The 22,687-nt window shown below is 41.0% G+C and overlaps 2 protein-coding genes across 3 annotated transcripts; both read right to left on the minus strand.

Annotated features, from left to right (window-relative positions):
• LOC116321064 (gastrula zinc finger protein XlCGF57.1-like) lies at positions 1–11,584 on the minus strand. Of its 2 annotated transcripts, XM_039616960.1 has the most exons (3): positions 11,324–11,583; positions 6,828–6,886; positions 1–2,513 (listed from the first exon to the last, which is right to left on the minus strand). In XM_039616960.1, exon 3 carries the CDS (start codon positions 2,506–2,508, stop codon positions 646–648), a length of 1,863 nt encoding a protein of 620 aa, XP_039472894.1. In that variant the 5' UTR covers positions 2,509–2,513; positions 6,828–6,886; positions 11,324–11,583; the 3' UTR covers positions 1–645. The 2 variants fall into 2 exon arrangements, with proteins under 2 accessions (XP_039472894.1, XP_039472895.1); XM_039616961.1 differs by lacking the exon at positions 6,828–6,886 and having other exon boundaries at positions 11,324–11,584.
• Positions 11,585–12,015: 431 nt separating this feature from the next.
• Positions 12,016–21,041, minus strand: ssr1 (signal sequence receptor, alpha). Its single transcript, XM_031740825.2, has 9 exons — positions 20,876–21,041; positions 18,246–18,373; positions 18,016–18,112; positions 17,813–17,916; positions 17,576–17,734; positions 17,332–17,408; positions 17,160–17,238; positions 16,818–16,911; positions 12,016–14,906 (listed from the first exon to the last, which is right to left on the minus strand). Exons 1-9 carry the CDS (start codon positions 20,943–20,945, stop codon positions 14,839–14,841), a joined length of 876 nt encoding a protein of 291 aa, XP_031596685.1. The 5' UTR covers positions 20,946–21,041; the 3' UTR covers positions 12,016–14,838.
• Between the last annotated feature and the right edge of the window lie 1,646 nt (positions 21,042–22,687).

A 22,687-nucleotide genomic window follows, 5' to 3' on the forward strand; every position in this document is an offset into this window, starting at 1 on the left:
TTCTGGCAGAATTCTGTTGCTTTTTATTGGACGATTTGACTAAAATTAGAAAACATACAAAATTAATAACAGTTCAAAGGAAATCTTTCTACACACTGGCTGCCAGATTCAGACAGGCGTGTTTTTCCATGTCTTTTGTGAACATTTCAAAATCTGTGTAGCTCTAACAGGCGGTTGGCTAACACATACAGCACCACCTCATTACAACGATGAGAGGTTCCAGTGGAAAAAATACATACTGCAGTAACAATAAAGCAACAGCACTTTTTCCAGTTGTTACACTTCAGATCTTTCATTACAAGCAATTCATGTTAGAATACTTACATAATTAAGCACTGCTACTTTTAATATGGACATCATACTAAAAAGTGTTGCTTAGGTAACAAACAGACAATTCACAGGATAAGTGTTCATATGGAGAGCCTTCAGTTTTCAGGCCCCTCTTCTGTGGAACCAACTTCCAGTTTGGATTCGGGAGACAGACACTATCTCTACTTTCAAGATTAGGCTTAAAACTTTCCTTTTTGGTAAAGCATATAGTTAGGGCTGGACCAAGTGACCCTGAATCGTCCCTTAGTTATTAGTCTGCCACTTTTGTCACAGCAGGACACTTTCTGGGTTTGCTGATGACTCAATAGGTTTGTGTTATGGATCAAAGACTTCACACTGCTCATATTTCAGTGGATTAACTTTAGTGTGGATGAGCTGATGATTTTTTAGATGATGAAACCTAGCAAAAGACTTTCCACACTGAGCACAGTCGAATGCCTTGACTCCAGTATGGATGAGCTGATGTTGTTTTAAGCTGCTACTCCGAGTGAAAGACTTTCCACACTGATCACAGCCGAATGTCTTGACTCTAGTATGGATGAGCTGATGCTGTTTTAAGTTGCTACTCCGAGTGAAAAACCTTCCACACTGATCACAGCCGAATGTCTTGACTCCAGTATGGACGAGCTGATGCTGTTTTAAGGCGCTACTCTGAGTAAAAGCCTTTCCACACTGACCACAAACAAATGCTTTAACTCCACTGTGGATTAGCTCATGTTGTTTCAAGTCTCTTTTCTGATTAAAGGACTTTCCACACTGATCACAGTTGAATGCCTTGACACCAGTATGAATGACCTGATGTGCTTTTAAGTAACCAAGCCGTGCAAACGACTTTCCACAGTGATCACAGCTGAAATGTTTAGCTCCTGGGTGGATGAGCTCATGAACTTTTAACCTGTAACTGTGAGCAAAAGCCTTTCCACACTGACCACAAACAAATGGTTTAACTCCACTGTGGGTGAGCAGATGCATTTTTAAGTGACCAATCAGAGTAAATGACTTTCCACACTGATCACAACTGAAAGGTTTAACTCCACTGTGGGTGAGTAGATGTACTTTTAACCTGTAACTGTGAGCAAAAGCTTTGCCACACTGACCACAAACAAATGCTTTAACTCCACTGTGGATGAATTGATGTCTTTTTAAGTGACCAATCTGAGTAAAGGACTTTCCACACTGATCACATCTGAATGCTTTGACCCCAGCATGGATGAGCTGATGTGTTTTTATGTGGCCAATCTGAGTAAAACCCTTTCCACACTGACCACAAACAAATGATTTAACTCCAGCATGGGTGACTTGATGTCTTTTTAAGTGGCCAATCTGAGTAAAAGCTTTTCCACACTGACCACAAACAAATGATTTAACACCAGCATGCATGACTTGATGTCTTTTTAAGTTACCAATCTGAGTAAAAGCTTTTCCACACTGACTACAAACAAATGCTTTAACTCCACTGTGGATGACCTGATGTGTTTTTAAGTACCTTTTCTGAGTAAAAGACTTTCCACACTGATTACAGCTGAATTCTTTAACTCCACTGTGGATGAGCTGATGTGTTTTTAAGTCGCTTTTCTGAGTAAAAGACTTTCCACATTGATCACAGCTGAATGCCTTGGCACCAGTATGAATGACCTGATGCGCTTTTAAGTGATCAGGGCGATTAAAAGACTTTCCACACTGATCACAGCTGAATGCTTTGACTCCAGCATGGATGAGCTGATGTACTTTTAAGTTGCTACTCAGAGTAAAAGACTTTCCACACAGTTTACAGCTGAATGCTTTGACACCAGCATGAATGAGCTGATGTCTTTTTAAGTTGCTACTCAGAGCAAAAGACTTTCCACACTGATCACAGCTGAATGCCTTAATACCAGTATGAATGACCTGATGAGTTTTTAAGGGACCAAGTCGATTAAAAGACTTTCCACACTGATCACAGCTGAATGCTTTGACTCCAGTATGGATGAGCTGATGTACTTTCAAGCTGCTACTCCGAGTGAAAGACTTTCCACACTGATCACAGGTAAAGCTTCTGTTCCCACTATCGATGCACTGGCGTCTTCTGGGCTGCTTCATAGTGGTCAAAGGGACAACAACTGGATCTGTGCTTGCTGGCGTTGGCTGTTTTTTGCTGATGTCCTCAATGTGTTGAGGTTTTGGCCTGCTTTCCCACATCTCTCCTATAATGACAAGGAAATAAAACGGAAAACCAAATGCAGTTATGGTAAGAAGTAACCCATAAACTGTACAGATGTACACATGGCATTCTTAGAACCTTATTCAGATCAAAAGACTTAGGCAGGACATGGTTAGACTGTATAGAATTAGTTAAGATGTACATGAGGATTACTCCAACAGAGAACGGTCTGACTCTTTGAGATTATAAATGGTAGAGCATTTAGAGTTCTAGTCTTCTGTAGTGATGATAGAAAAGCAGAAGAGAGAACACATTAGCAGATTGGATGCTTAAAATGTTTAAAAGTAAAGAAGTAATGAGAACAAATGATCTGCCAGATGATTCTGTTTCTCTGCAGGAGCAGAGTCTGAAGTCTGGAGATTGGATGCTGATAAAGGCCATGGAGAGGAAGTGCTGGTCCAATCCATGGCGGGAAGATCCCTATCACCTGCTGCTGACGACGACCACAGCAGTGAAGCAGTGAAGAAACACTTGGATACATCAAGTGCACTGCAAGAAGGTAACACACTTCCTGGCCGACTCCGGGTAATGGTGAAAAGGCCAGCGGTACAAAGGGGGGAGTATATCTCTAGGACCTCTTGTCTCAATCCTGGTGAAGAAACCAACGGATCCAGAACCCAATTTAGAATGGCTAAGGAATGTGCTGTGCACCTTCATGAGCCTGTTAGCCCTGAGTGCGTTGACAGGAGCGCACTGGGACAGAGCCAACCACACCCAGTACCCGCATGGGTTTTCAACCAACTGCTGGTGGCAGTTGATGAACACAACCGCTCACATAAACGCCTCTGTCAGTGCGCCCCAGGGTGGCTGTGGCTACAACGTAGCTTACCATCACCAGTGTGTGAATGTGTGTGTGAATGGGCGAATGACTGAATATGTAAAGCGCTATATAAATACAGGCCATTTACCATAAACAACGAGACCAATGGTTATGCTTGTGATGCCACTGTCTACACATTCTTCTGGACTGTGGCCATATAGCATCACTGAGAGCGAGACAGTTTGTTTGGTTGCCTTAGCAACACACCCAGGAGTAAACGTGCTTGGAACACTGCCAAATTTTCAACTCCTCTGAACCTGACTGGAAGGTTGATTCACCAGGAGCCGGGAAGGTGAACTGCTCTGATACGACAGACCTGCTAGTCTGACTCTAAGTATCTGACTCGCTGCAGGACACTGAACAGCTAAACAAACTGGAAGCAGGCCAGTTACCTATGTGTATGAAGGGCAATGGATTAGTCCAAGTTGGAGATTTACCATGGAATGTGTGCAACGTCACCTATTCTTTTGTCCTCTGCAAGAAGGGATGTAAACAGAGAAGCCTTTTCTCTACATTTACATCATGAACATAGCTGGTTGAGGTTTTGAGCCAAGAAGATCAAAACAGCTTGATCCAGTTTCCTTCTAAAAATCTTTTTCTGCAGAGACAACAGGACAGGAGAAGTGTTGTAAATGTACATAATTCACCAGTTGACTCTAACCCCCACAGGATGCCTACAGTGAGAAGTTTTGGGGGGTTGATAGGAGTCATAAAAAGGAGTGTTGACCAGGCTACAGCTTTGAAGTTAGCTGAAAGCCACGTGGACAAACAATAAAATCAACTGATGTGTGTGAATGCCTATGTCTGTATACAGTTGGATTGTAGTTAGGGCTGTGCGATATGACCAAAATCTCATATCCTGATATTAAGACATCTATCATCCGATAACGATATAAATCACAAAAATGTAACATTTTCTGTAAATTCTGTGAATGTCGGGCAGCTCGACTTGCGTGAAGTGTTTCCAGCTGGGCGTCGCGTACCTGGAGTCGAGTGTTTTAACTGATGCATGAAACGATACATTTTTAGACATAGGTTGTAACGGCCGCCATTTTCTTTGTGAGTATTTATTACACAGCGTGCTGCGGGGAAAAGCCTGTTCTAACGTTTGAGTCTAAGGTTTATTTTTTAGCACCTGGCGGCTCTTTTTTGCTTCTCATCCGTAAATACTCTGCATCTTTCACGTGATTCAGTTTATTATTAAAAGTCTCAACAGGATCTTGAGCTTTATTGTGAAAGGTTTATGTGGAAAATAAACAAGCGGACACGAGGTGGTTTTACCGTCGTTGTTGCTAACGACAACGCATAAAAACAAGCGCTTGTCCGTCTGTAGTGTGGTTATATTAAATATAAGAGAAAGAGAGAACTTTAGGAAATTAATTTAGCCACTACAGTGACCATCAAAATAATGAAAAAATATTGCCATAAACAGTTTATTTTGCGACACCACGAAACAAACGATAGCGTAAAATGAAACGATAGACGTTTCTATATCGTCATCCGATATATATCGTTATATCGAACAGCCCTAATTGTAGTGACATATGATTTTTGAGAAAGTTGATTCTTGTTGTTTGATTGTTGACATTCAGTTGTTTACTTGCAAGTTGTAGTTTACTGTGTATGAGATCAATGAGAAACAGGTTAACTGCTGACATGAATTAAGTGTGAAGTTTTGCTGCAATAGGAGGTGAATGACATGACAGAAGCCTGTGTATAAATGACGCCTGCGCTGAAAATGTCAAGCAAGTGGTGCATGGCTGAGAATATACTACACAGGAATAATTTGGAGCATAAAAATAACAAAACAGGAGGGAAATGTTAAAGTGAGTTGTTAAATGTTGTCATTTTTATGCTTACCATCTCTACATTGTTTCAACTCTGTGATGAAAGGAATTCCTTTGTCCCCCTCCCCAGCCTCTCGAGGTTCGGGGGGTGTGTTTTATCACAAGCACATCCTTCTGAAGGGCTGTTTGTTGTTTGGTAAGCTTCCTGCCCTTTTTATGGCCTTTTTATGGCTTCACTGTGTTGTGCATGGTGAACCAATACAGGAATTGAACCATATATTGGGTGTGGGGGAGATTGCCATTTTATGACTAAGGATGCTGTTAGAAGCAGTTGGAAGTCACTCACACAGAGAGAGACACATTCTCACACACTCAGTCAAACACACACACACACACACACACACACACACTCACATGCATACAGATGTTTACACATATGCACACATAATGCCTCGTCTTAGAACCATGTGGGCGGTGCTTTTGCTGTGATGTGTATTGTGTGAACTGTTTTCCCAATAAAAGGGAGCAAGCGGAAGCCGGATTTGGGGTCATTTTGTGGTAGACACCGACGAGGCTTCCCTTGCAAGTAAATCGATCGATCGCTGACTGTCTTGTTTTCTTCATGATGAATAAGTCTCTAAACTAGCGGGGCTTGTGGAAACACAGACCCAACAACAGAAACGGTGGCCTTATATGTATAGTATAAAAACTCAAACCAAACACTTTACTTAAAAATTTAGATGAAGGAATGTCAACAAATCAACTTGTTAGAGATTCATCTCCTGTAAAAAAAAAACAAACAAACAAAAAACCCCAAAACAATTCCACAAAACAAGAAAACTGCACCAAACACCATAAAATAACAGTATGTCCAAATGAAAAAGTATTCTCAGATATTGATGCTTCTTTCCTTTATGACACAAAAATAGGAGACTGATTTTTTTTTAAGTTACTTCCCAATTAAACTAACTGTAAGACGTTTAACTACATTGCTGTCTGTATTAATGTTCAAGTCCTAAATCATTACCTTTAAAGTGTTTGTGTTAATGACATCATGTACAGTAAGACAGGCATGGAGAATCGCACTGACTGGGAGAGGCTTTAAACAGATCACATACTCAGTTCAATTCAACATATAAGACTTTAAGAATGCACAAGCATCTATCTAAAATCTATTTAAACTGTCATCTGTGTTATTATTATGTACAATTATAATGTATTGTTTATCTCCCTTAAATAAACAGGCAGCCTTAAAGTATGAAATATCCATATACTAAAGTCACATATAAATGTGTCTATTGTCTCAGTGGCTGACAGTGGCCCACAGGCCTCAATGTAAGCTTGAAGCCATTTATATTGTTTAAGTTGTTTAATGTGTAGGTGCTCATGATAAACACATTTTGAATTTTGAACTTTGGTAGCACAAGTTCCCTGAAGTTCACACACTGAAACAGACTGACATGCACCCGTCTGGGCAGCCAGAGAAATTTTGCTTTTAGACTTTGCAATTCATTTTATTTCTATATCTGATAAGAAAACTATTCAATCAGAGAGTTATTTGTGGTAAATAAAACAGTTATAGTTCAAAGCTGTTTTAAGCACCACATCTGAAATTCAAGCACTTGTCAAACCTTGACAAGACTACATAAAAATTCAAGCACCTTCAAGAATTTAAAGCACCCATACGAACCCTGTAACTGCAGTGGTGAGCTGTTCCTCCGCCCGACTCTTCTTCCAATGCCAGTCCCCCTGTGACATCAAACACATCTTTATTTTGCAATTCAGTTTGATCTAATGTAGGGCTTTACTGCGATGTTTTACTTTTGTGAAACAGTGAAAGATGAGTGTTGGTACATTACGTTCAGTTTGTGGGTTACAACAGAAAATGCTACATTAATTGTTCTCACATGGTATCGGACAGGCTAATTTCAACACACCGAGGACGCTTTGCCTGATAACAGGAAAAAGACGTCTGTTAAAACTCAATTCATATTAACGCTCAACATAAAATGTTCTCAAACCACGTTTGACCATGATTTAGACAGGAGAACAAATTGCAGCTGCGTCAGTCTGACTTTATTTGTTCTGTCTGGAGAGCACCAGATGGTGATGATGTCAGAGAAGTAGGACCTCCTTGCACTCCTCAGTTGTAAATTATAATTGTGAAGTTTCTCTTTATAGATGTCATAATGAACCTGGAGGTTTGTTTTTCTCCATCTGCGCTCAGCTTTCCTACACTCTCTTTTTTCACCAGTGTGGAGTTTCTCCATGGAGACTTGCAGAGATAACCTTCAGCTTAATGGGAGCAATAGTGTCCATTACATTTAACATTTTAGCATTGAAGCTATTGACGAGCTCATTGACTGAACCTCTGGACAGGTCAGGTGTTAATGGGAAGACCTGGTTAAAGATCTCACTACTGTGTTCAGTTATACACCGTTTTGTGATCACAGCTGTTGATATATTTGTGTGGGCTGAAATTTTACTTTCAAAGAAAACACAGTAATGATCAGACAGGCCCACATCAGACACAGTAACCTTTGAAATGCTCAGGCCCTTGGAGATCAGTAGGTTAAGAGAGTGTCCTCTATCATGTGTGGCCTCTGTTACATGCTGAGTCAGCCCAAAGTTGCCCAGAGTGTTACTCGGGTCTTTACTCCCTTTGTCCTGAGGGTTGTCCACATGGATGTTAAAATCCCCAACAATAATTACACAGTCGAAATCAACACAGATCACAGACAGCAGTTCACTGAGGTCATTAAAAAAAAAGTCTGTGCAGTATTTGGGAGGCCTGTAAACATTAAGAAACACAACTCTGGATGGGGCCTTCAGCTGTAAAGCCACATGTTCAAAAGACTGAAAACTTCCAGGAGATAGCTGCTTACATTGAAATGATTCGTTAAATAAGACAGCAACCTCTCCTCCTCACCCTGGCCTCACTGATAAAACTGTAGTTAGGGGGGGTCGTCTCGATGAGAACAGCTCCACTGTTACTCTGGTCCAACCAAGTTTCAGTTAAAAACATAAAATCAAGGCTGTGCTCAGTGATTAAATCATTAATTAAAAATGTTTTCCCAGCTAAAGATCTAACATTTAATAAAGCCAACACTCCAACTGGAGTGTTCTGGGACGTTATATTTGGTCTTCGAATGGCTGCGATCCAGGCCATCCGTCCCCTCTTTGTTACTTCGAAAACATGGCTTAAACAATTTCTCTTGTAATGCCATAACATCCGATCTCTTTACCCGTCGGCTTCCCGTTGCTATCATGCGACCGGCTATTGCAGTTAATAATACAACAGCTTCTTGCCATTTTTGTGTTTCTTTTTATCGCTGTGCATTCAGAGAGTTTACAGCAGGGGTCGGCAACCCTAGGCACGTGCCACCGTTGGCACGCGAAGGGTTAACTGATGGCACGCACGACCATAGCTGGACTGGCCATCGGGCATAAGGGCATTTGCTCGGTGGCCCGATTATTATTATTATTATTTTATTTTTTTTGGTGGTGGACTGACCAGACGCTGGTCGGTGTGTAAAAATAACTCAGTTGTTTGGTGGTGGCTATGGCGGAGCTTCCACAGATTCAGTAAAATTAACAAGTGGTGGAGGCCAGCAGGTGGATGAAGGAAGGGGAGGCAGGAGGAGGAGAGACCCGAGGCAGCCGCCGGTCGGAGCGTCAGGTGAACTGAACTTCAGGTAAGAAGTTAATGACCTGCAGTCTATCTGGGTCAGATATAAACCAAGTTTAGGTGGAGTTTATTTTCGTTGTTCTGACTTTTTACAGTCAGTTACAATAACTCGTGCTGCGTGCTAGCTAGCATGACGGAATTTATATACAGCTGGGCGGGTGCTATGATTTTATTGATAGTGAACTTTATTTTATTCATAAGGTTAGTTAGTAGAGTTGCCAACCCTCCGGTACAAACGGAATCGTCCTGCATTCAGAGAAATTATTACGCGTTTGGTGTTGAGCTGAGAAGGAACACAGTTTGTCCCGTACTTCAGCCAGGATGGAAAAAGACACAAAGCTGGAGTTATTCTGTGTCTTTGCTGCACAGCTGCATCTTCTTCTCCTCTCATTCTCTCCCCTCCCTCTCCTGTTGCTACTTCAATCATTAAACTGATCAATGATCAGCTGATCGGCTTTTCTCTCTTGTTTATTTATCGCCCACTTTGCGCCAGAAAGAGGAAACTGCCGGATGTCGCACTAAACAACAGCAGCACGTTTAAGCTTGGTCAGCTGTTGTTAGAATGTATTCAATATTAATTTCTAGTATCAGCTGATGTTTGCTGGAGCCACAGCTGTAAAGCTGCTGGTCATGATATCGGTTTGGTTATCTGGTGAGAGGGAAACATGAAGATGAAACCAGGAGATGTCCTTACTGAATCATCAGAGCTGAACAGCTGATGGAGAAACAGGTTTACCTTTTAGGTGACATGAATGAGTTGAAGGGAAGTTATGAACTGTTTCTGAGAGACAAATAACACCAGGATCCTTTTCTACGTAGCTGACAGCTGGTAACTGTGCAGGTCTAGCAAAGTTTTGCCAGGGGGCCAGGTAGGGCATTAACAGAGAAAGGGGGGCACAAAGAAATACTTTCTTATTCTCATTTAAAATGTCTGGCTGTTATTAAATAATTATCTAAAGCTTACAACCAAAGTTTTCATCTGACGTAAAATGAATAGAAATCATACATTTACCAACAAGACAGTGTACATCACTGTCACAACAGCGTTGTTTTCATTCAAAGGCTTTATGGCTTTAATATCTGGGGGCGGTCTTTGGTCCAAATGCATCCATAGACTCGAGACACAATGCATTTTGGGACTTTCAGGTGTATGGACCAATGTTTTATTTTCTGATCAAACCAGAAATCTTTAATGAGCAGCTAGATTTGTCTCGCATTAACTGGCTGAGTTAATGCCAGTTAATGCGACATCGAAGCAGCTGGAATCCACAGCTGTGCATGTTCATGGAGCTTGCATTTTCACCTGCTGAACATCACTACCTGACAAGTTTAACTGTCTTCAGAACATTGCAGAGGCCTTATTGACAGTATTTGGCTCTACATATCTGTGTGAGCAGATTTTCTCTCACATGAGTGTCCTCAGGTAGCTGTCTGAATGTTGGACACTGGGAGACCTGTGTCTCTGAGTGGGAGACCAGAGATCACATTAACATGTGTGTCTCTGTATTAACAAACATACCATATTGGCCCAGTTTATTTTTCTTATCATTGTTGTGAGGAGACCATAAATAGCATTTGTATTTTCTGTTGTACAGTTCATTTGCTGTTATGGAGTTCTTGTTATGAATAAAAAGTGTATTTTTTTTGTTTCAAAATAGCTGATAACTATTCGCTGATAGCTGCCAACATTTGCAAACAAATATAATTCTATAAAGTGGTTCTATATAATGTGTAACTGTTAATATAGAGCGTTATTAAATTTACTGCTAATGCAATCATATGGCACACTGACTTCTGAGGAAATTTTAAATGGCACTCGCCATCAGAAAGGTTGCCTACCCCTGGTTTACAGTATTTAATGATCCAGTAAAGTCCCGTTTCAGAACCTCCGACTGTTGTTTGGACACATCGTTTGACCCAGTATACAGAACAACGTTTGTCACAGTTGGATATTCATCTGTAATTGAGGCTGTTCGGTGCCCAGACGCTGTAATCAGGCTTCAGCTGTATGTAGGCCGGAGACACACGGAGCTCTGAAGATAATGTAACTATAAAATGTTGCTGTTGCGGTTTCTGTTAAAAACACTTTAGTCCTAATGATCTATAAGTGTCCAGAAGCTATCCCAGGTAAATTCATATGGAAAAAAGGGGAAAGAAATCAGCATAAAAATCAGTAAAAGATGCAAAGCATTTAAAGAGCAAAGAGAGGAACAATCACATGTGGACACCATCCACCTTTCACCCACTATGAGCCTTCATATGAGACTAAATCACTAAGGACAACACATAAACCACCTCTGAAAAATCATTGGATCTATTTGTACACATGTCGTATGGAGTCGTATCCCTCGTGTTATCACACAGCAACTAAAGCAGCTGATGAGCATGCTAAAATAACTAGCCAAAGGCTAACGCAAGCTTGATCACGTGTTCAGTCACATATGCTGTACCAGTAATGCGACGTACCCATAAAAGTGATTTGATTTGAGATTGGTTACCTGTGCAGGAGAAAAGATCAAAGACTGAAGGGAAAACGCTGGAGTCAGGCTGGCGAGGCCATGATGAGCTGGGAACACTATTTAGCAAAGCCTACCAACTGCAGGAGAGTGAGTTTTCAAAATAAAAGCCGTTTTCTTCTTCTCTGAGGTTTATATCTTAACAACTCATCGTGCCTCAGCGCCACCCACTGGAGCCATGTCGCCGTGTGATTGGCAGATTAGACAGTTGCAATTGAACGGGAGTGCCTAATGAAGTGGCCAGCCAGTGCACAGTCAGCGGTGGCCTTTCAGTCAGTTAATGACATCACCAAGGACCGCGCACGTTTACACTGTGGTGAGCGTATGTTTCATTCTGCTTGCAGTGTACTCATGCAACCTCTGTAGCTTTAACGTTCATACGCCAACTGTAACTGACAAACTTTGTAATAAATATACTAAAATTAAACACGTGAATTACTTCGCATTAATCTGTAGTATGGTTTACCGTTGCCTGCACTCATCTGTAAGATTTCTTCCTGCTTGTTTCATCTACCCGGTTTTGTTTTGACTATTACCAAACCTCATTTCTGCTTCCTTTGAACTCTGTAGAAACCTTCAGGCTTCATCCTTCACTTTTCTGCACTAATGGAGAGAAGAAAATCTTACGCTTTATTCTTTTTTGTTAATAAAAACGACAAAGCAGCAGCAGCAGCTCTACAGCAAATCCTCAGTTTATTTCCTGCACACTTAAAAGCAAATAAAAGAACAAGCTCAGATCTCTGAATCACAGCCCCCCGTCATTTTAGAAAAACAGAAACATAACAAAAACCTGTCAGCTTGGCTCCTTGTGGATGTGGGAGCCTCAGTGAACAGCTGTCAACTTCCATATCCACAAAAAGCTTTACAGGAAATGACATCTCTGCAGACCAGGAGCCTCATCTGACGCTCAAGCCCTGCAGAATCTGATACCCCCTAGTGGTACAGTATACAAACCCCACCCCCCTCCCCTTTAATCCCAATCTTCGTCTTGAATAAATTAGCTCGGTAAGTTTGCTCTGAAATCAGCATAAGTCAGCCAGTATTTACACCAGTGCTTCAACATTTTTCTGATCTGCACAGGCTGCTTGAGGAGAGAAGCCAGAAGTGAATAAAAACGTACAAACGGAAAAGGTAGAAAACAGGCACACGTGGAGAGGACCCAAACCGTTCAGCTTGTTAAATTCTTATGAGGAGTCTTTACCCGTCATCTTCTGAGCCAGAGCCTGAAAGTGAGCGCGACAGTGCTGATGAGTCCACCTGACGAGACACTCGGGTCCCCACTCGCAGGTCTGACGTAACATCACGATGCAGATATTTCACAGGGCGAGCCGGAAGAACCATAACATCTGATTTCACAAAACCCCATGAGTTGCGTCTCATATGTTAAAATACTCATGTTAATAAGAGAAAAGACAGTCACTTTCATGCATTTTAATGCTTAAGGCTGTAGCTAGATTATTCTTGCTATCGATGAACCTGCTGGATGATTGTTACTCCCCTCAGAGGCTCCCAGAGACCAAGTTAAACTTTTCACGTGATTTAAAGAAGGATAAGCAAAACATTTTCTGTCTAATGAACTTTTTCAGATTCCTAAATGAAAACTGTTCTAAAAACAGGACTTGGACGATTTTTGTTGACAATAACAGACTTTACGCTTCACAGCACAGAAAACTCAGAAGCTTTGTCGAGAAAGAATCCCGGCCAAAAATTTAAGTGGCATTAATTTTGTCTTTCGCACATTTTCTCTATGATATGGTGAAGAAAAATCATAAGAACTAAATGAGTTTAAAAGGTCATATTTATTGCCAACTAAATCAAATTCATGCAGACTCTGTGTTTACAGCGTTCACCCTTCCTCAAAACGTGCTGGATATCAGCTTCTGAGCCAAATGCTGATTGATGGTGATCTGTTCCTGCCTCATCAGAGATCCATTTTGATCCGTTTCTCCGCTTCTGTCTGTCCACCTAACAACTGGCACACTTTCTAACATGATGGAGCTTCGTGTCACCGTTTCCAGCCCATGACGCTCTCCCGGCATCATGGGTGGGAAACTCCCTGGATTTTAATGCAATTGAAAATCTCAAAAAGTAGAAGGACAAGCAAAAAACCCACAAACGGATCAACTTCACGCACAAAGTCGGCAACACATCGTCTGCAAAAATGATTTGGCTCAGAAGCTCAAAAGTCCAGCACATCACAGAACTGCCGGAGGAGGTTCATCACTGTAAAACTGAAGCTTTGCATAAATTTGATTTAGTTGCCAAAAAACCCTGTGGAACATGATCATGACTGCTCTTCACTATATTACAGTAAAGTAAAACTGAGGCAGCACACTGTATGAACGTTTGTGTCACAGTGACTGTGATGATGGCGGGCAGCCTGTCACAGCCTCTGTAGCACAAGAAACTCAGCAGCTGCTGGATCTCATTTCTCCCTCTGTCTTATCAGGCAGATAATCAATATCTCCATATTCTCTCTCAATAATTAGCTGCCTGCTGAAATACACGGTTAATCAATTATATAAGGAGAAACTAGAGATTAATGCCTGGTGAGTTTCTGGAGATCTACTCGTACCACCTCCTACTGGCCACACTGCATTACTCCGGCCCGTTTCTTTTCTGTGCTAAATCAAAACAATATTTCATCATTGTTAGACAAAGATTTGGCCCTTTCCCCCCCTAAATATAACATGAACATTGAAACGTTGGCTCAAAACATCAGCTACAGTCTAAGAAGGACGGCACTGATAGCTGACCGACGGGATCAGACCACAACCCCCCCACAAACCTCTGAGTATCTGCAGAAGGGAAACTGAGTGACTGTGACTAAAGGGCGAAACACAGAGGGACAGCAGACAGAAGGGAAGCAGATTAAACCTACAAAATCCCAACAAAACCAAAAATTATGTGCAGACAAAATCAACGAACAGAAAAAATATACAAAAAAAAAGTCAAAAACAACAAAAAACTGCATCTGTTACTGGAGCTCCTCAACATCAGAGCAGGGCTGCAACTAACCAGTGTTTCTACTCTGAACCAGTAACTTGGAAGAAGAGTCGAATTAGACAAAAATGATCCTGATCGTTTCAGCCCTGCACCAGTGTGTGAGGCAAACAACAATCAATACTGTCTCACAATGATAATGTCAGCAGTTGTTTTACTAAGGCTTAAAAGAATCTGATCTTTGAAGAAAAGCATCAACCTTCAGAGAAAACAAAAACAATAAACGCCCAACATGCCTGTTAGAGGATGAGCCTTCCCACTTCTCTCTCTCTCTGTGACAGCGTCAGAAAAAGTAATCGTCAAACAAAAGGGGCTGCAGTGTGTGTGTGTGTGTGTTCAACAGTTTTTAAGCTGAGCCAGCCATCGCTGTGCTTGGCACTGGTTAAAGTTCCTCAGCAGAGGGCAGAGTGTGCTCACGGTGGAGCTCTCAGCCCGCCTCCTCCTCTTCCTCGATGGGTGGATGAAATTTTTGTTGAAGTGACGTTTGTCAGCCGTCACTCGTCTGAGCCGGCCGAGCGTTTCTGGTTCCTCTTGCGAGGAGATCTTTTGGGAGATGCTTTGTCTGAAGAAGGAGAAGATGTTAAGAAGGTGAATTTTAATTTTTTTTTTTTTTTTTAAATGTTTTTTAAAAACTACCTCTGAAAACAAAGTGGTGACGCCACACGCCTTCAGGTTTTATGTTCTCAGAATCAGGCCAAACATGAAGTCAGAACATGCTAAAAAAATGTGTCTGCCAAAAACATTTCACTGAAGCTTGGAGCTTTCTCACACATGTATTATTTACAGTGGAGACTCCATTAACAGGTTTGAGTTTTTTATTACATTTGACAAGTAAACTAAGGAATTTTGAAAGAATTACGTGATTCCAAAGAAACTGCCTTTAAGTTATTGTTTAAGGTCCAAAGAAAACTTCAAGCAAGCAAAAAAAAAGATGGTCCTGCTCAATTACTTTGTTATTTTTGCTACCATCAGGCAGCGATACTTGGTTTTGACTCTCTTCCTACAAGTAGTGTGTAGGGGGAAATTACCACACATGTAATGTGCGGCTAACATTATTTTACACCTGCAACTTGACTGACAGATGACTTGGGTTGACTGCCTTTTGTATAAAAATAATTGAAAGTTGTAACTGAAGACTTTAGAGGATTTTATAACATCTGTATTTAATGAAAATATCACAGGTATGATAAAAACAAGCAACGGGATCACTAACGTCTCCACGCTGTGTGCAAACCAGGCTGCACATGTTTTCCAGACACTGGAGGAGTTTGCTGGGTTAAGTAAAAACGAAAGAAGGAAAATCATTTTTATAGCCAACATCCAACCAAACAGCTGCACCACAACCCTGCTTACTGTGACCATCACTCTCTAAGAAGACCAACTTTCACACGGAAGGAAGAATGCCAAGAACCAGATGGTCTGATCATAAAACAGGTGAATGTATGCCAATAATGTGACGTGATGTCAATGGGAAACTAACTGTGTTTAGTTTAACTTTCTGCAGTTGCTCATTAACAGATCAGAACATCTGGAGCACCAGGAGTGGGAGAAGAACACTAAACACTCCAACATCAGGACCAAAGTTTTGTTACAGACACACAAACACACAACATGCAGCAGACCTCACCTCTGCGACTCTGCACTGAAGACGCAGGAAAACATGAGAGCAAGGAAAGCAGAGAGGAGGAGAAAGAAGGTGAGTGATCCTCGTGCTCAGTCAAGGATTAAGATCATTCTGAAACAGCAGGTGAAGCAGGAAGAAAGAACAGAGCAGCACCAGCAGCAAATATCCTGAACCTGTTCATATAATAAACTCGAAAATGTTTGGGTGCGGAGAGAAACAGCAGCTCTACAGACGTCTGCCAACCTCAAGAGCTGCACAGGAAGCAGGTTGCAGGGACCCGTAATGAAAGCTAAGACGTTTAACCTGGAGAAATCTATGAATCTAAAAGTAGTCCAACTGCCTAAACTAAGCATGTACTAAGAAATGAAATTAAACACCATCTGTACAAACACTGTTTGAAACCTGAAATTTCCTCATTCTATAATCAGGTTCTATTTTAAATATCACTGAAACGTGTGGCTCACTGCAAACACATGATGTCCATGTGGTCCAGTGCTCGTGTGTTACTTTACTCTAAAACAGCCAACATGCTACTGTTCTTCCATATTTAAATGGTTAAAGCTCGTGTAGTGTTTTGTTTAATTAAAGGAATTAAATGTAATTTTGGTGAATGTTTTCAATGTTGCAAAAGATTCACCTGTACGCGTGAATCAGCTGATTCTGTGAGGAAGAAAAACTTAAAAGGTGCTCTGAGAGTGAGTGTTCGGATGAAGCTGACAACAATCTCATCTGAGACTTGTGGTGTATAAACAACTGGATTTGTACTGTGTCTGCAGATAATAAAGTACATAAAAAAGAAGCATGTGTGCGAGCTGATGAGATCACAGGGTGTGTGTGAGGAGTACGTACTGATCTGGTTCAGTGTTTCTGTGGGGATCCAGCTCAGGTCGACGTCGTTGTGGCTCGAAGTTCCCGTTTCTACCTTTGGAGCTGGACGCCTCCTCTACAAACACAAACACAGAATGAGCCGTCTGTTGTTTTTTTTTGCTAACGACACCAACTCAGCCTCATGTAGCTCATGCTTTGGCCAAAAACTCCAAAGAGTTTAAGTCTGTGACAAACACCTGCAGATGCTGATGTAAAAAAAACCAAAAAAAAAAAAAAAACCCACTAGCTAAAACATCAAAGTGTTTATTTTTCCCCTCAACTACCCATTTCGTCAAAAACAGTTTCATCTGATGGTATCTGCACCTTTCTGGACTCCAGCAGCTGGTGAAGGCCTACAACCACGAGCAGCCCAAGACCTGACAGGAAGACGTACATGAAGATCCTGGCAGAGAGAGAGAGGGTGGGTTTATGGACAAATGCAGGCAAAGGGGGAGGAAAAGAAAGCCAGACTGGGTGTGTATATATGCATGCTTACGTCTCTCCATCAAGCCCATCCTCTCTCTCAGTGATGGTGACAGTCTGGTTAAACACAGCATCCTGGAAAACGTTTCCCTGTAGGTGGGAAAAGAATGGATGAGAAATGTAAATAAAGAAACAAACGCAATGGTGAAAAATAATGGCTACAGATGATTTTTTCCTACTTATTGTCCCAAATTTCCACACAGAATCTGATTTGTTACATCGCTGACATTAGAAGAGTTTAAACCAGTCATGCTTACACTGCTGTCCTTGTAGTTGAGGTTGATGACGAGTCCGAATGGCCGCCCACCCATTGGCTCTGCAGGGATGAAGGAGTACTCAAAGGTGGCCTGTCTGCTGGGAGGAACCACGGTGCCGAGCTGGAGAGCGGTGAAGTTCTGGATGTAGAACTGGTAATCCTGAAAGGGGAGAACAGGACAGATTTAGAGAGAGATGAAGTTACAGCTATGAAGATTTGTTACAGCTCATTTTCTTACCTGTGGGTAACGGAAAGAAGCATCCAGAGACTCTACGATGAAGTTCTCCGACCCTTTGTTAGTGAAGCCAAGAAGGAACTTAACGATGTCATTGGCTGGGAAGTCTAGAGGAAGGATGACATGAATCAAACGGGGGTTTCAATCTAGGAAAATCTAGAAACTGCTGAATGAAAACAAGAGGGCGGATACACAAAGACATTCACCTTCTCCTTTGACAAACAGGATGGTTGTGTCAGCGTTGGGGGAAGCCTTCACCTCTCCAACCAACGCTTCCTCCTCTTCATCTTCTTTTTCTTCCGTCTAGATAAGCGCACAGGTTTAGGTAACAGGACGAAGAACAGGTTCACGTTCATCATGGTACAGTAAACAGCGAAAACCTGCATCATCTATGAGCCTTCAGAAACACATTTCTACAGCCAATTGCGTCACTTACCAGTTCTGTGTTCTCATCATCTTCCACTTCTGCCTCATCATCCTCTTCGTTCACATCATCCACCACGTCTTCATCCACAGCCTCAGCCTCCTCATCCTCAGTCAAATCCTGGGCATTTGCCACTGGTCCTGACAGACAGAAAGTAAGGGAATTTTTTACCAAGCCTACAAACACAATCTTTATTTCATGTAATGGACTTTTACAAAGCACAATGGTTCAAACCCCCAGAGGTCTGATATTTAAAGCACATCTTCAGTTCACCAATGAGCTCCATGATGGTTGGAAAAATGGATGCAAGCATAAAATTGACCACAACAGAGATATGACTTTGTACTCCATGAAATGTTCTTCTGGTACCTAAGACTACATGGTTCTCAAACTTGTTGCATGGTCTGCTTAAGAACAATCCAAGCGAAGCCTGGAGAACAGATCCAGACCAAGCTAAACACCGAGCTGCAGCATTCACTACAACCTAAAAACCTGGAAATTACAAAGTCTACTTTTGGTGGTTTAAAGCTTGGGATGATAGCTTTTGTTAAGGTAACATCACACAAGCTTTCAAAGGTAGCTACACGCATCAAAGTCTCCATGTTTGCCTCTCTGAAGCCATCCATGTAAATATTTATTAAACAAACAAAAACAGTTATATAATTTCCAAGACGGCCATCATCTCAGATCTAAATCAAGTGAAGAAGGCAACTGAACTTCACTTCTCACCCAAGAGCCATCTTTAGTTCTAGAACTAAATGGTGGCGAGACACATGTATTTAAACCTTACTGGCATTTATGGTCACCACACTGGTTCACTGGTTGTATCATGCACAAACTGTAACGTCACCAGATTTCAGTCATCGTTTACATGGAACGTGAAGGCACACGGTACTCGCCACAGTTCTCTCCTGAACTGGTCTGCATCAGTGCTGGTGTAAGTGTAGAAGTTTCAACATCTGCTGTAATCAGGGAACCTTTGAACTCTGGTATTGATATACAACTAAAAACTTTGTTTTAAAAAAACAAAACAAAAACAAAACAGTTTCGTCTTCCACTCAGCTGGCTGCACATGGCACATTACAACAGTTAAGAGAAGCATGAAAAACTGAAATGATGCCAAAGTGTGGCACATGCCAGCAGTTGTGACGTCAGTTTGGGCTTGCGTTGCACAGAGAGATGACAATGGAGAGCATAACCTAGGCTGCACCACACCTTTCGCCCCATGACAGCTGGAATAGTTGTCCAGTTCAGTGTGGATGGAGCCCGCGCTGAACTGGATAAAGAGTTAAGAAAACTGACGAATAACACTAGCATGCAAACATTTTTGAACATTTAACATTTCGTTCTGCGTGAAAGCAAATACCTTTGTTCAGCTCATCAGTGCAGTCACACCCTGTCAATTAGGGTGCAGCTATCCACTTGTTTAAATGCTTATCCAAATGAAGGCAGCATACCCCAGCTAACAGAGTCAGACACTAACCCACACAAGATCATTTTAGAGTCACACATTTGCCTGACATGCATCTATTTGGGCTGCGGACTTCTCCATCCAGGATGCTCCAACTCAGAACCTTCTTGCTGTTTTTGCAACCATGATAACCAATGCACCACCATACTGCCTAGTTTTATGACTCATGACAGCGACCCAATAACACAGTCAGGTTAGTCCCACTACTTCCGCTCACTCTGTCTGCATATACACAAGGCCAGGGATTAAGGAACGCATTAAAATGAAACTTATTACAACATTATTAACCGTGGTAATAATGATATGCATAATATCCACACAATACCAAGTTCTTGGTTAGACTTTATGATTACAAATATCAATACCCTAATATAAAACTGCTATTGTTAAGCTCTCTAAAAGCGTATCCCTACAGGCGCCTGATGTAAAAACAGTGTTGCTTAAAAGAAATAGGAAGCCAACACGTCCGTTTCGTCATGTAAACGCCGAACTAACCCACAGCTTACAATCACAGCCAACAGGATACAATCCAGATAACTTAATCGGCTTCAAACACCCGTTCAGCTGCACAGTGTGCAGACCAATTGAGTAAATAAGCCATACTCTTACAGACTTAATGATCTACTTACATTAATTAAGCGGGCATTTGAAGTAACAGTCACTGTGATTCAGTTCTGCGGGGTTAAGCTAAGTAAGCTAGCGTAGCAACAAAAGTAACTTTACCCAGTTTTTCAGCAACTTTCACAAGTTTTGATGATTACATCATATTATGTGTGGTAACTCCGAGGCTCCGTTTACACAGAGAAGAAATAAAGGAGCTGAAATAAAGCAGCACGTTAACTGAGCCTCTTAGCTTCCCTGCTAACAGTAAGGACACGTCAGTCTAACCAGGCGTTTAAAGTACCTTCACGTGAGCTACCTTACACTAAGTTACACGAAACAACAAGAGGCATTTGCGAAAACGAAATCCACCATGGAGATATCCCTCTAATTGCCCCACATTTACGATGAATCCCTTCATTTTTATATACACGCTTCTCTTCAACCAGCACGCTTAATGGAGAGCGGCCTTCCCCTTTCCCCACCGCAGCTACTTAGCTCGATAGCTAACACTTCATTTTCTCCTAAATCGCTGCGCTTTTCTTCGTATCTTGAGCCGTTACAGACTTACCTTTAATAAGGAGAGTCGCCGGAAAGGCTAACAACACCAGTAGCAGAAGTTTCGGCAGAAATTTCATCATTTTGAAGTCGAAATCAGTGCGTTCTCATTCAGCGTCGGTCAGACAGTCAGGCTGTATGAGCGTCGCTGTACTGCTTCCGTTACTCTAACTATGACGCATGCGCAGAAGTCACGGTGGCGTCTGCGGTGTGGTGTCAGCCCCCTTTCAGGTCGCAGTTGTGTTGGTATAAAAATGATTAGACACGGTTGAGATTGTTAAGAATAATATAACTTTTAAAGAAAACAGCTGACCTGAGTTGTGGACTTTCTGCTCAAGTTGGGGAAGTTGAGGAAGCACGAATGGAAAGGAAACAAAACCGGAAGTGAACACTGCCGAGAAAAAAACAGAATGAAAACTAACTTTAATTGATCAAGTGCTGAAAGAATGACCTTTCTTCATAACTTACATTTCATATTTAATTCTAAGAATGATTAATAGTACTGTTTCTTGTTGCAGATATAAACAAACTGGGAGTTTCTACGAAATGTCAGAATAAATTAGCAGATGCAGCTAGAACGAAAATTTGTTTCTGATGCTTTAAAATGAATGTCTAATCTTTTAAAAATATTTTCTATTAATAATACTATTTTTTTATTTAAAAGGGACAGTGCAGTTTGACGTAGTCTAAGTATAAAACTGATGTTCTGCACATATTGCTAATTTCCAACTATTATTATCATTATTATTATTGTTATTGTTGTTGCTATTGTAGCCACAAATTGCGTTCAAACACGTACAATTCAGTCACGTATACATCCAAATCCCAATATGCAATATATACAAATGTTCTTTCTGTCAGTGCGCACTTTTTCCTGTTGTATACTCAGTGTTATGTTCCACAATAGATATGGGAAAAGAATAATAAAAGTAAATAAAGTATTTTTTTCTTTATGAATTAGCTATATTATTAAAAAAATAACTGCTAATTATTTTTATTCATATTTTTAATGGCAAACTCTTAATCTGACTGTTTATAAGATTTGTTACGTTTTAATGTCACTTATAAAAAATAATTTTATTTTTATTACAATTTATTTGAAAGTCCTTGTCACTGCATGTTGTTTTGCTACTTTAGACTTTCCTCTGTTTTATTATCAGACTGTCAGTCATCTGTGCAGCACTTTGAACTTCACTAACCAGGATGAAAGGTGCTGAACAGTTAGTAAGTAAAATTTTGTTTTATTTATTTCTAGATAAAAGATCACAAAGTGCTTCACACAGAAATAAAGTATAAAACAAAAACAGACAAAAGTTAAAAACCAAAAACAGTACCACTACTAATACACTGTATGCATGTATATTCTGTAACCATTTCAAAATTTCCAAATCATCTCCTGGTACTTTAACCAGAAGTGAAACTCTTGACATCAAGATTTATTTATTTTGATTTTTTTCAAGAGTGTCCTTGCATTCAACTACAGCACACATTCAATGGCAAGATAAACCAGAGCTCTTGGAAAAAGGTTGCAGAAGCACGGTGTCAGGGTTCATGGATCTTTGACCTCGTGTTTTGAGTTTTGTGGTTTTCACGATTTATTGTTGGGTTTATTAGGTAGCTTACATTCAAGTGTTATATTATTTAGTCTTTTGGGTATAGCATTTCTAGTGCTTCTGACTTAGGTATTTATATTCCTTAGTTCCTTGTTTGATGTCTCCTAGCCTCGTTTCTGTGCATCTTCTGACCCTTTTTTTTGTGTTAGTCTTGTGTTCTGTTACTTCCTGTCTTACTTTCCTTCATGTCACATGCTTTAAGTTCAGTGTCC

This window comes from Oreochromis aureus, linkage group 9 (genome assembly GCF_013358895.1).
Source record: "Oreochromis aureus strain Israel breed Guangdong linkage group 9, ZZ_aureus, whole genome shotgun sequence".
Classification (NCBI taxonomy): Eukaryota; Metazoa; Chordata; class Actinopteri; order Cichliformes; family Cichlidae; genus Oreochromis; species Oreochromis aureus.

Coding starts and splice junctions, on each gene's coding strand:
- LOC116321064 (XM_039616961.1), bottom strand. CDS start 2,508: ATGTGGGAAAGCAGGCCAAAACCTCAACACATTGAGGACATCAGCAAA.
- ssr1 (XM_031740825.2), bottom strand. CDS start 20,945: ATGATGAAATTTCTGCCGAAACTTCTGCTACTGGTGTTGTTAGCCTTT. Junction 18,374..20,875: donor GGCGACTCTCCTTATTAAAG/GTAAGTCTGTAA, acceptor TCTGTCTGTCAG/GACCAGTGGCAAATGCCCAG. Junction 14,907..16,817: donor AGAAACACTGAACCAGATCA/GTACGTACTCCT, acceptor CTCCTTCTTCAG/ACAAAGCATCTCCCAAAAGA.